General features: G+C 57.5%; 1 protein-coding gene across 4 annotated transcripts in view; it reads left to right on the top strand.

Moving 5' to 3' along the window:
- VANGL2 (VANGL planar cell polarity protein 2) overlaps positions 1 to 14,005 on the top strand; it is a 30,874-nt gene that overhangs the window by 3,875 nt on the left and 12,994 nt on the right. For 3 of the 4 annotated variants that reach the window (XM_071579492.1, XM_071579494.1, XM_071579493.1), the window contains exons 2-4: positions 5,831 to 6,024; positions 10,494 to 10,761; positions 10,845 to 10,965. In XM_071579492.1, coding sequence (XP_071435593.1) covers positions 10,691 to 10,761; positions 10,845 to 10,965 — 192 coding nt within the window. In that variant the 5' untranslated portion in view covers positions 5,831 to 6,024; positions 10,494 to 10,690. Of the gene's footprint in view, positions 1 to 5,830; positions 6,025 to 10,493; positions 10,762 to 10,844; positions 10,966 to 13,498; positions 13,883 to 14,005 lie in introns of those variants that run through there. The other variant, XM_071579491.1, reaches the window with a different exon arrangement.

Raw genomic sequence — 14,005 nt, 5'->3', positions numbered from 1 at the left:
CTTTTCCCCCAAACCTCCTTTTCTCCCAAACCTCCTTTTCCCCCAAACATTTTCTCCCAAACTTCCTTTTCTCCCAGATCTTTTCTCCCAGTTCTCCTTTTCTCCCAAACGTCCTTTTCTCCCAGACCTTTTCCCCCAAACCTCCTTTTCTCCCAGACCTTTTCTCCCAAACTTCCTTTTCTCCCAAACCTCCTTTTCTCCCAAACCTCCTTTTCTCCCAAACCTCCTTTTCTCCCAAACCTCCTTTCCCCCCAAACCTCCTTTTCTCCCAGATCTTTTCTCCCAGGTCTCCTTTTCCCCCAGGTCTCCTTTTCCCCCAAACCTCCTTTCCTCCCAGGTCTCCTTTTCTCCCAGACCTTTCCTCCCAAACCTCCTTTTCTCCCAAACCTCCTTTTCTCCCAGATCTTTTCTCCCAGGTCTCCTTTTCTCCCAGACCTTCTTTTCTCCCAAACCTCCTTTTCTCCCAAACCTCCTTTTCTCCCAGGTCTCCTTTTCTCCCAGTTCTCCTTTCCTCCCAAACCTCCTTTTCTCCCAGATCTTTTCCCCCAAACCTCCTTTTCCCCCAAACCTCCTTTTCTCCCAGATCTTTTCCCCCAAACCTCCTTTTCCCCCAAACCTCCTTTTCCCCCAAACCTCCTTTTCCCCCAAACCTCCTTTTCCCCCAAACATTTTCTCCCAAACTTCCTTTTCTCCCAGGTCTCCTTTTCCCCCAAACCTCCTTTTCCCCCAAACCTCCTTTTCTCCCAAACCTCCTTTTCCCCCAAACCTCCTTTTCCCCCAAACCTCCTCCCCAACTCTCCAGGACCCAAATTCCAGGAGCAAGGCCGGGCTTTGTCCCAGGGTGGGAATTCCCAGCTGGAGCATCCGGAGGGCCCAGCCATTCCCATGGCTATTGGACCAATCCCAAGTGATCCTAATTAAAGGTGGCACATGGGAAGGGATCTCAAAGCTCCTTCAGCCACTGGAGAGCAGGAGGAGACCCCACAGGGGCACTTGGATTAAGCTCCTCCCATGGACCTTTCCCGCGTCCCTCAGAACAAACGGACCAAAGAGTTTGGAATTTGTGGATTCCTCCCACCAGTGGCTTTTCCAAGGGCATGGATGGGCACTGCCAGCCTGGCATGGGGGGGTCTGGGCCGTGGGGAGCAGCAGAGGGTGAGGGACCTGCAGGGAGCTCACAGTGAAGCTTCAGCTCCAAGGGGTGGAGAAAGGAAGGAAAATTGGGATTTGTGTTCCTGGAGGGGAAAGCAAAGGGGGGGAGGGCAGTGAGTGGTCCTGGAGGCCTCTCCCTGATTGGCTGGTGGAGTTTTGGGCTTGCAGAGGTGTTGGGGGTGGGAGGGGAATCTGTTTTGACCCCTCAAGTCCTGCTGAAGGAGCCCATTTTCCTCCATTGGAGCAGGAGCTTCCATGGGGATCTTCCTCACCAGCCACAGGATCACTGAGGTTGGAAGAGACTTCCCAGATTACCAAGTCCACCCTGTGTCCCATCCCCACCTTGGCACTCAGTGCCACCTCCAGGTGTTCCTTGGACACCTCCAGGGGTGGGGACTCCACCCCCTCCCTGGGCAGCCCCTTCCAAGGAAATTCCTCCTCATGTCCCACCTGCCCCTCCCCTGGCACAGCCTGAGGCCCTTTGCCCTTGGCCTGTCCCTGTTCCCTGGCAGAAGATCCCACCCTTGTCCTTGGCCTGTCCCTCTTCCCTGGCAGAAGATCCCACCCTTGCCCTTGGCCTGTCCCTCTTCCCTGGCAGAAGATCCCACCCTTGCCCTGGATCCCTCAGGGATTGCAGAGCCAGAAGGTCCCCCCTGAGCCTCCTTTTCTCCAGCCTGAGCCCCCCCAGCTCCCTCAGGAGTTCTCCAGACCCTCCTCCTGCTGCTCCAGCCCCGTTCCCATCCTTGGCCAAGCTCCAGCCCCTCAGTGTCTCTCTTGGAGAACCACCACAAGACTCTCATCCTTCCTCTTTGGTTTTCTTCCCTCTTTCCACACCATGGGAACCCTCCTGGGTCTCTCCTCCCCTTCATGTCCATCCCTGGGGACCTCCTGCTCACCAAACCCATTTGGATCCATCAGGGTGTTCAGGGAGCCAGAAGGTCCCCCTGGCAGAAGATCCCACCCTTGCCCTTGGCCTGTCCCTCTTCCCTGGCAGAAGATCCCACCCTTGCCCTTGGCCTGTCCCTCTTCCCTGGCAGAAGATCCCACCCTTGCCCTTGGCCTGTCCCTCTTCCCTGGCAGAACTCCTGGAGTTGGCACTGAGTGCCAAGGTGGGGATGGTGCACAGGGTGGACTTGGTGACCTTGGAGACCTTTGCCCACCTCTGGGATTCTGTCTGGCAGGGCAACACCTGCCCAGATGTTCCTGGTGGCTCCTTCTGCTCCCTGGCACAGGGAGGGCAGCTCTGGCCATGCCATGCTCACCACATCACCGTGTCCTGCCCTGATGCCACTCCAGGATTTGCCAACGCTGGGAAAGGACCACCAGGGGTGGAAATCTCAGTGGGCACCCCCTACTCCTTCCCAACCTCTCCTGGCCAGGAGGATTGTCCACCCACTGGATTGTCCAACTGCCCTTTGCTCCAAGAGGGATCTTCTCCAGGACACCTCAAGAAGGATCTTCTCCAGGAAACCTCAAGAGGTTTCTCCTCCAGGTCACCTCAAGAAGGATCTTCTCCAGGACACCTCAAGAGGGATCTCCAGGACACCTCAAGAGGGATCTTCTCCAGGAAACTTCAAGAGGGATCTCCAGGACACCTCAAGAGGTTTCTCCTCCAGGACATCTCAAGAGGGATCTTCTCCAGGAAACCTCAAGAGGTTTCTCCTCCAGGACACCTCAAGAGGGATCTTCTCCAGGACACCTCAAGAAGGATCTTCTCCAGGAAACCTCAAGAGGGATCTTCTCCAGGACACCTCAAGAGGGATCTCCAGGACACCTCAAGAGGTTTCTCCTCCAGGACACCTCAAGAAGGATCTTCTCCAGGACACCTCAAGAGGGATCTCCAGGACACCTCAAGAGGGATCTCCAGGACACTTCAAGATGGATCTCCAGGACACCTCAAGAGGGATCTTCTCCAGGAAACCTCAAGAGGGATCATCTCCAGGACACCTCAAGAGGGATCTCCAGGAAACCTCAAGAGGGATCTTCTCCAGGGAATCTCAAGAGGGATCTCCAGGACACCTCAAGAGGGATCATCTCCAGGACATCTCAAGAGGGATCTTCTCCAGGAAACCTCAAGAGGGATCTCCAGGGCACTTCAAGAGGGATCTTCTCCAGGACACCTCAAGAGGGATCCTCTCCAGGAAATCTCAAGAGGGATCCTCTCCAGGACACCTCAAGAGGGATTTTCTCCAGGAAACCTCAAGAGGGATCTCCAGGAAACCTCTAGAGGGATCTCCAGGACACCTCAAGAGGGATCATCTCCAGGACACCTCAAGAGGGATCTTCTCCAGGAAACCTCAAGAGGTTTCTCCTCCAGGACACCTCCTGTGTGGCTCTCCCAAAGCTCTCAGTGCTGAGGAAACCAAGGACCTGCTGCCTCTCCAGGGATGGGAGCAGAAGATTTCCCTCAGGATTTCCCTCTGGAGCTCTTGGAAATCATCTTTTTTTTCATCTCAAAACTTTTGGATCTTTTTTTTTGGTGGTTTTTTGAAGCATTTGAATACAAAAGCTGCTTCTTGTTTGAGGTTTTTCAGGATTCAAAGGCAGCAGAGGCTTTTTGGAGCTCCTCAAGCTTTGAAGCAGGACCATCCCAAGAAAACCCATCCAGTCTGGACTTGAAGATGTGAGGAGATGGCAAGTCCTCTCCTTCCCCTGGGGTGGGTTTTGTTCTCCTGGATCATAATGTGATTAAAAAATGTGAATTTTCCTCCTCGTTTGCATCTTGGCTCCGACTCCCACCAGCTCTGGAAGGTGAAGCTGCTTCTCCTGGAGACCAGGAATTCATTCCCACCTTCTCCTTGTGCTGCTCAACCGGATTTTCCCCAACTTTTCCGGGCAAGGCATCAAATAAACAAATCAAATCCCTTTTTTTTTTTTTTTCCCTGCTGGAGGAGTTGGGTGGTTCCACCAGCAGCTGGAGGATGAGGAGCTTCTGGTTCCAGGCACAGGATGGTTGCTGGAATTCCAAATTCATCTTGGGAAACTGCTGGAATTCCTTGGAAAACTGGTGGTTGGGGTGTCCCCACCTGCCAACCTTTGGGTGGGTTTGGTGCAAGGAAGGATGGAAGGTCCACATGAAGCAGAGCTGAGCCTTGGTCTGGGTGTGGAAATCCATGGATGATGCTGGAAAGAACCATCCCCACCACTGGGAACACCCTGGGAAAGGTCTCCAAGGCCTGTCCTTGCAGTTTGTGGGACATCAGGAGCTTGGGGAGGGTGGGGTGGGACCACCCAGCTCCTCCCTCTCTCTCTCTCCCTGTGGGAATCTGTGCCCGGTTCTCCTTTGGAATGGATCATCATCATCATCATCATCCTCACCCTCTGGATTTGCCTTGGAGACCTGGAGAGTCACCACCAGCACAGCCATGGGGACCTCTGGACTGGGGGGCATTTCCAGTGTGGTTGGTGACCATGGGATGGTGGTGGCCAAGAGATGGGACACCAAAATGTCTGGAAAATGCCAGATTTACTTTGGTTGCTCAGTCAGGGTGGTGATGCCAGGCAGGGCTGGGGCTGGGGTGGTGTCCCCATGTCCCCAAACCACCAGCACAGCCATGGGGACACCTGGACTGGGGGGCATTTCCAGTGTGGTTGGTGGCCATGGGATGGTGGTGACCAAGTGGTGTGAAATCCACGGATTGGGATGTCTGGAAAATGCCAGATTTACTTTGGTTGCTCGGTCAGGGTGGTGATGCCAGGCAGGGTTGGGGCTGGGGTGGTGTCCCCATGTCCCCAAACCATCAGCACAGCTTTGGGCACCCCTGGATTGGGGGGCATTTCCAGTGTGATTGGTGGCCATGGGGTGGTGGTGGCCAAGAGATGGGACACCAAAATGTCTGGAAAACCCCAAATTCATTTTGGTTGCTCAGTCAGGGTGGTGATGCCAGGCAGGGTTGGGGTTGGGGTGGTGTCCCCATGTCCCCAAACCACCAGCACAGCCATGGGCACCTATGGCTCAAGGGTGGACTTGAAATGTGCTTGGTGGCCATGGGGTGGTGGTGGCCAAGAGATGGGACACCAAAATATCTGGAAAATCCCAAATTTACTTTGGTTGCTCAGTCAGGGTGGTGATGCCAGGCAGGGCTGGGGCTGGGGTGGTGTCCCCATGTCCCCAAACCACCAGCACAGCCATGGGGACACCTGGACTGGGGGGCATTTCCAGTGTGGTTGGTGACCATGGGATGGTGGTGACCAAGTGGTGTGAAATCCATGGGTTGGGATGTCTGGAAAATCCCAAATTTACTTTGGCTGCTCGGTCAGGGTGGTGATGCCAGGCAGGGTTGGGGCTGGGGTGGTGATGCCAGGCAGGGCTGGGGTTGGGGTGGTGTCCCCATGTCCCCAAACTGCCAGCACAGCCATGGGCACCTATGGCTCAAGGGTGGACTTGAAATGTGCTTGGTGGCCATGGGGTGGTGGTGACCAAGAGATGGGACACCAAAATATCTGGAAAACCCCAAATTTACTTTGGCTGCCCGGTCAGGGTGGTGATGCCAGGCAGGTTTGGGGTTGAGGGGGTGTCTGGGGGGTGCCCATCCCACCCTCACCTTCCTCCCCTGCCCCTTGTCCTTCCCAGGTGCCCCCAAAGAGCCAATGCCAAGAACAGGGTGATGCCCCCAGAGGGCTCCAGGGATTCCTGCCTGGCAAAGCTCCTCATTCCCTTCTCTCTTGCCCCCCCCAGCTCCACTGTGACCCCCTGGCACTGCCACCCACCCTGTGAGCGGCCCCCCATGCCCACCCTGCTCCGGGTACCCACCAGCTGGATGCAGACCCCTCTGGAGGCTCAGGATGCTCCAAGTGCCTCGCTGACCCTCGGGCTGGGGGTCAGTGCCCACCTGGACCCACCGTGCCCGGACCCCCCACGCTGCCCCTCCGGTGAGTGAGAGACCCCCCCCTGCCCCTCCCAGTCCATGCCCTGCCCCAGTATCAACCCCTTACTGGTGTTACTGGGTGTGGGCAGGGCCGGGCATTGTCCCCACAGAAACCCCAACAGACAAAGCCCGGCCAAGGGGGGGGGTTGGCAGGAGCTTGGAGGGGGCACAGGGGGGTCTTTTCTGTCCTGGCCCCTCACCCAACGCTCGCTGGGCATTCTGGGACGAGCTCCAGCCCCTGGTGCCCATCTCCTTGGCAACGCTGGGGGGGGTGGCGTTGGTTGCCATGGTGATAAATGGGGGAGCATCCAGCATCGGGGACAAAGGAATGTCACCCTTCTTTGGCTCCTTGACCCCAAATGCCACCCCGGGAGGCCTCGGGGGACAGAGAAAAAAAGCCCAAAGATGTTCCCAGGGAGTTGTTTGGTGGAGGTGGCAAAGCCCTGGAAAAGCCGGGATTGGTCCCAAAGGTGGGCAGAGGGCACCGTGGGTGGGAGTGACACACGTGTGGGTGGGCACCATGTGTGGGTATTTACATGTGTGTGAATGGGCACCGTGTGTGGGACTGACACACGTGTGGGTGGGCACCATGTGTGGGTGGGCACCATGTGTGTATTTACATGTGTGGGATTTACATACATGTGAATGGGCACCGTGTGTGGGACTGACACACGTGTGGGTGGGCACCATGTGTGGGTGGGCACCGTGTGTGTATTTACATGTGTGGGATTTACATACGTGTGAATGGGCACCGTGTGTGGGACTGACACACGTGTGGGTGGGCACCGTGTGTGTTTTTACATGTGTGGGATTTACATACGTGTGAATGGGCACCGTGGGTGGGAGTGACACACGTGTGGGTGGGCACCGTGTGTGTGTATTTACATGTGTGTGATTTACATGCATGTGAATGGGCACCATGTGTGGGACTGACACACGTGTGGATGGGCACCATGTGTGGGTGGGCACCATGTGTGTGTATTTACATGTATGGGATTTACATACGTGTGAATGGGCACCGTGTGTGGGAGTGACACACGTGTGGGTGGGCACCGTGTGTGTGTATTTACATGTGTGGGATTTACATACGTGTGAATGGGCATCGTGTGTGGGATTTACATGTGTGTGAATGGGCACCATGTGTGGGACTGACACACGTGTGGGTGGCACCGTGTGTGTGTATTTACATACGTGTGATTTACATACATGTGAATGGGCACCATGTGTGGGAGTGACACACATGTGGGTGGCACCGTGTGTGTGTATTTACATACGTGTGAATGGGCACCGTGTGTGGGACTGACACACGTGTGAATGGGCACCGTGTGTGGGACTGACACACGTGTGGGTGGGCACCGTGTGTGTGTATTTACATGTGTGTGAATGGGCACCGTGTGTGGCGGTGACACACGTGTGGATGGGCACCATGTGTGGGTGGGCACCATGTGTGTGTATTTACATGTGTGGGATTTACATGTGTGTGAATGGGCACCGTGTGTGTGATTTACATACGTGTGAATGGGCACCGTGGGTGGGACTGACACACGTGTGGGTGGGCACCATGTGTGGGTGGGCACCGTGTGTGTGTATTTACACGTGTGGGATTTACATACGTGTGAATGGGCACCGTGTGTGGCAGTGACACACGTGTGGATGGGCACCATGTGTGGGTGGGCACTGTGTGGGTGTATTTACATGTGTGTGATTTACATACGTGTGAATGGGCACCGTGTGTGTGATTTACATACGTGTGAATGGGCACCGTGGGTGGGAGTGACACACGTGTGGGTGGGCACCGTGTGTGTGTATTTACATACGTGTGAATGGGCACCGTGTGTGGGACTGACACACGTGCGGATGGGCACCATGTGTGGGTGGGCACCGTGTGTGTTTATTTACATGTGTGGGATTTACATATGTGTGAATGGGCACCGTGTGTGGCGGTGACACACGTGTGGATGGGCACCATGTGTGGGTGGGCACCATGTGTGTGTATTTACACGTGTGTGATTTACATACGTGTGAATGTGCATCGTGTGTGGGATTTACATGTGTGTGAATGGGCACCACGTGTGTGGGACTGACACACGTGTGGATGGCACCATGTGTGTGTATTTACATGTGTGGGATTTACATGCATGTGAATGGGCACCATGTGTGTGATTCACACACGTGTGAATGGGCACCATGTGTGGGAGTGACACACGTGTGGGTGGCACCGTGTGTGTGTATTTACATGTGTGGGATTTACAGACGTGTGAATGGGCACCATGTGTGTGATTTACACACATGTGAATGTGTGGGAATGACACACGTGTGGGTGGGCACCATGTGTGTGATTTACATGTGTGTGATTTACATGTGTGTGATTTACATACATGTGAATGGGCACCGTGTGTGTATTTACACGTGTGTGCTTTACATATGTGTGAATGGGCACCACGTGTGTGTATTTACATGTGTGGGATTTACATACGTGTGAATGGGCACCGTGTGTGTGATTTACATGCATGTGAATGGGCACCGTGTGTGGGACTGACACACGTGTGGGTGGGCACCGTGTGTGTGTATTTACATGTGTGGGATTTACATACGTGTGAATGGGCACCGTGTGTGGCGGTGACACACGTGTGGATGGGCACCATGTGTGGGCGGGCACCGTGTGTGTTTATTTACATGTGTGTGATTTACATGTGTGTGATTTACATGTGTGTGAATGGGCACCATGTGTGGGACTGACACACCTGTGAATGGGCACCGTGTGTGTATTTGCATGTGTGTGATTTACACACGTGTGGGTGGGCACCGTGTGTGTATTTACATGTGTGTGATTTACACACGTGTGGGTGGGCACCACATGTGTGCATTGACACATGTGTGATTCCCACACGTGCTGCTGGCACCTCCCTGCCATTCCCGATGCCCTGCAGAGCCGGATCCGGGCAGGGAATGTGCCCGGGCACAGCTCCCCGTGCCCAGCTGGGCCTGGAGCCTTCTCTGCACCCAATTACTCATCCCCTATTTTGGGCCCCCACCCCAGGCATTGTCTTGGCAGTTCAATTAATGATCCTGCTAATAATTAAGGTGTTAATTAGGGGGGGAAGCGCAGCTCAACTTGGGCACAGGATAAACCTAAAAACGCCCCAGATGACCCCAAAATCTCCTTTCCTGCTGCTGTGCCAGCTGTGTGGGCACCGAGGCTGGAGCTGGGGTGGGGCAGGGCTGGGGTGGGTGGTGGGTGATGGGGGGTGGGTGATGAGAAGGGACCCCTCACTGGGGCTATGGTGGGTGGTGGGTGGTGGGTGGTGGGTGGTGGGAAGGGACCCCTCACTGAGGCTGAGGTGGGTGGTGGGTGGTGAGTGGTGGGTGATGGGTGGTGGGTGATGGTTGGTGGGTGATGGGGAGGGACCCTTCAGTGGGGCTGAGGTGGGTGGTGGGTGGTGGGTGATGGGTGGTGGGTGATGCGTGGTGGGTGGTGGGTGATCGGTGGTGGGAAGAGACCCCTCACTGGGGCTGAGGTGGGTGGTGGGTGGTGGGTGATGGAAAGGGACCCCTCACTGGGACTGAGGTGGGTGGTGGGTGGTGGATGATGGATGGTGGGTGGTGGGAAGAGACCCCTCACTGGGTCTGAGGTGGGTGGTGGGTGGTGGGAAGAGACCCCTCACTGGGGCTGGGGTGGGTGGTGGGTGGTGAGTGATGGGAAGGGACCCCTCACTGGGGCTGGGATGGGTGGTGGGTGGTGGGTGGTGGGTGATGGGTGGTGGGTGATGGTTGGTGGGTGATGGGGAGGGACCCATCACTGGGGCTGGGATGGGTGGTGGGTGGTGGGTGATGGGTGGTGGGTGGTGGGGCAGGGCTGGGGTGGGTGGTGGGTGGTGGGTGGTGGGAAGGGACCCCTCACTGGGACTGAGGTGGGTGGTGGGTGATGGTTAGTGAGTGGTGGGTGGTGGGTAGTGGGTGGTGGGTGATGGGAAGGGACCCCTCACTGGGGCTGGGATGGGTGATGGGTGGTGGGCAGAGACCCCTCACTGGGGCTGAGGTGGGTGATGGGTGGTGGGTGGTGGGTGGTGGGAAGGGACCCCTCACTGGGGCTGGGATGGGTGGTGGGTGGTCAGTGATGGGTGGTGGGTGATGGGTGATGGGAAGGGACCCCTCACTGGGGCTGAGGTGGGTGGTGGGTGATGGGTGGTGGGTGGTGGGTGATGGATGATGGGAAGGGACCCCACAGTGGGGCTGGGGTGGGTGGTGGGTGGTGGGTGATAGGAAGGGACCCCTCACTGGGGCTGGGGTGGGTGGTGAGTGATGGGAAGGGACCCCTCACTGGGTCTGAGGTGGGTGGTGGGTGGTGGGTGATGGGAAGGGACCCCTCAATGGGGCTGGGGTGGGTGGTGGGTGGTGGGCAGGGACCCCTCCCTGGCACATTCCCGGTGGCAATACTGGCACGCCCCAGGTGACCCTTCCCTTCACCTGCAGGTGGGCGAACCCTTTTCTCCTGAGAAGAGCCCAACCAGGTGATCAAAATAGAGACCCTCAAGGTGACAGTCGACTTCCTGAAGGTGCCCCTGGGCCTGAAGAAGCCCCCTGGCAAGGAGGCCCTGGCTGCCCTCCCCGGGGTGGGCACACCCAGAGCCCTCGGGCTGGAGCGCCACAAGCGCCGGCGCTCGGACACCATGGACAACGAATCCCAATATTCCGGCTATTCCTACAAATCCGGCCATTCCCGCAGCTCCCGCAAGCACAGGTGAGATCCTGAGGTGTGCCCCGAGCCCGGCGGGTGCTGCCACCCCCTGTGCCCACCCTGCTGCCCCTCTGGTGCCTCCCCAGGGACCGGCGGGAGCGGCATCGCTCCAAGAGCCGCGACGGGAGCCGAGGGGACAAATCCGTGACCATCCAAGCGCCGGGAGAGCCTTTGTTGGACAACGAGTCGACACGTGGGGACGAGCAGGTGAGAGGGGCACGGGGTGGGGATGGCATTGGCACCTCCGTGCCAGCCTGGGGAGGTTGGTGCCAAGGTGGGAGAGGCTCCCGATGCTCCTGGAGCTTTCCTGGTTCAGCTGGTTGGGTCGGCCGAGGGCTCTGGTGCCACAGCGTGGGGGCAAAGGAAAGGGCACCGGCTGGCACAGCACCCCGGGCACAGCATGGGCTGGAAAACACCCCTGGGCATCCATTTCCTTGGGATTCACTCCCCAGGGATCAGTGCCACGCCTGTGGGTGATGCCAACTTGGATTGATATGGAGGAGGCTCCATGTTGTGTCTCTCCATTGCCTGTAGAGGTCCCTCGTGCCCTCTGTGCCAGGTGCTGGAGTTCCTTGCCATTCCATGAAGCCTCACCATGGGCTGGAAAACACCCCTGGGCATCCATTCCCTTGGGATTCACTCCCCAGGGATCAGTGCCACGCCTGTGGGTGATGCCAACTTGGATTGATATGGAGGAGGCTCCATGTTGTGTCTCTCCATTGCCTGTAGAGGTCCCTCATGCCCTCTGTGCCAGGTGCTGGAGTTCCTTGGCATTCCATGAAGCCTCATCCCAGGCTGGGAAACACCCCTGGGCATCCAGATTGGAAAACACCCCTGGGCGTTCAATCCCTTGGGATTCACTCCCCAGGGATCAGTGCCACGCCTGTGGGTGATGCCAACCTGGATTGATATGGAGGAGGCTCCATGTTGTGTCTCTCCGTTGCCTGTAGAGGTCCCTCGTGCCCTCTGTGCCAGGTGCTGGAGTTCCTTGGCATTCCATGGAGGCTCATCCCAGGCTGGGAAACACCCCTGGGCATCCATTCCCTTGGGATCCACTCCCCAGGGATCAGTGCCACACCTATGGGTGATGCCAGCTTGGACTGATGTGGAGGAGGCTCCGTATTGTGTCTCTCCATTGCCCGTGGAGGTCCCTCGTGCCCTCTGTGCCAGGTGCTGGAATTCCTTGGGATTCCATGGAGCCCGTGCCACCCTTTCATCCTCCCTCTGACACCCACGCCGGCGGCTCCGGATCTTTTCATCTTCCCTCTCCAAGGAGCCGGCGCTGGCAGAGGCTGAGCCTGCCCAGTCCAGCCCTGGCATCGAGGGTTCCCACAGACATGTGGGAGAGGATGGACAGAGGGACAGGTGTGGGAGAGGATGGACAGAGGGACAGGTGTGGGAGAGGATGGACAGAGGGACAGGGGTGGGAGAGGATGGACACAAGGACAGGGAGAGGATGGACAGAGGGACAGAGGTGGGAGAGGATGGACACAAGGACAGGGAGAGGATGGACGCAGGGACAGAGGTGGGAGAGGATGGACACGGGGACAGACGTGGGAGAGGGTGGACAGAGGGACAGAGGTGGGAGAGGATGGACACAGGGACAGAGGTGGGAGAGGATGGACACAGGGACAGACATGGGAGAGGATGGACAGAGGGACAGAGGTGGGAGAGGATGAACAAAGGGGCAGAGGTGTGGGAGAGGATGGACACAAGGACAGGTGTGGGAGAGGATGGACACAGGGACAGACATGGGAGAGGATGGACACAAGGACAGACATGGGAGAGGATGGACACAGGGACAGGTGTGGGAGAGGATGGACAGAGGGGCAGAGGTGGGAGAGGATGGACACAGGGACAGGTGTGGGAGAGGATGGACAGAGGGACAGGGGTGGGAGAGGATGGACACAGGGACAGAGGTGGGAGAGGATGGACAGAGGGGCAGGTGTGGGAGAGGATGGACACAGGGACAGGTGTGGGAGAGGATGGACAGAGGGACAGGGGTGGGAGAGGATGGACACAAGGACATGGAGAGGATGGACAGAGGGACAGGGGTGGGAGAGGATGGACAGAGGGACAGAGGTGGGAGAGGATGGACAGAGGGGCAGAGGTGTGGGAGAGGATGGACAGAGGGACAGAGGTGGGAGAGGATGGACACAGGGACAGAGGTGGGAGAGGATGGACACAGGGACAGACGTGGGAGAGGAAGGACAGAGGGACAGGGGTGGGAGAGGATGAACAAAGGGGCAGAGGTGTGGGAGAGGATGGACACAAGGACAGGTGTGGGAGAGGATGGACACAGGGACAGACATGGGAGAGGATGGACACAGGGACAGGTGTGGGAGAGGATGGACAGAGGGGCAGAGGTGGGAGAGGATGGACAGAGGGACAGAGGTGGGAGAGGATGGACAGAGGGGCAGAGGTGTGGGAGAGGATGGACACAAGGACAGGTATGGGAGAGGATGGACAGAGGGACAGAGGTGGGAGAGGATGGACACAAGGACAGGTATGGGAGAGGATGGACAGAGGGACAGAGGTGCGAGAGAAGATGGACACAGGGACAGACATGGGAGAGGATGGACACAAGGACAGAGGTGTGGGAAAGGCTGAGGGAGAGGATGGAAACAGGGACAGAGGTGTGGGAGAGGATGGACAGAGGAACAGACATGGGAGAGGATGGACACAGGGACAGACATGGGAGAGGATGGACAGAGGGACAGACATGAGGGAAAGGCTGAGGGAGAGGATGGACATGGGGACAGAGGTGTGGGAGAGGATGGACACAGGGACAGGTGTGGGAGAGGATGGACACACAGACAGACGTGTGGGAAGGAGTCAAACAGGACCAGGTTGTTTTGGCACCTCTGTGGCTGCAGGAGGAGGTTCTGGGGGTGGGAGGAGATCCCAAGGACTCCATCCTGGCTGTGTTGGGGCAGGAACTGGGCATGTTCCTTCTGGCCCCACCAATGAGGAGGAGACTTCCCACTTCCCAAGCTGCTCTTGCCGGTGCTGGAACACGGAAAGGAGCCCCGGCCGGGGCTTTTCCAGGAGGTCCCGACCAAGTCTTGACATCTCCCCCACCAAGCAGGGGGTGATGGCACCTGGCAGCACTCCTGGCATCGAGGTGTGGTGGGTGGGATGCTGGAATTGGGGTGGGATCTCTGAGGCTGAGCTTCCACCACCCAATGGGGGGTGATGGCACCTGGCATTGCTCCTGGCATTGAAGTGTGGTGGGTGGGATGCCCAG

The sequence above is a fragment of the Pithys albifrons genome, chromosome 30, assembly GCF_047495875.1.
Source record: "Pithys albifrons albifrons isolate INPA30051 chromosome 30, PitAlb_v1, whole genome shotgun sequence".
NCBI lineage: Eukaryota > Metazoa > Chordata > Aves > Passeriformes > Thamnophilidae > Pithys > Pithys albifrons.
The sequence above is the reverse complement of the archived record's forward strand: the minus strand, read 5'-3'. Positions and strand labels throughout refer to the sequence as shown.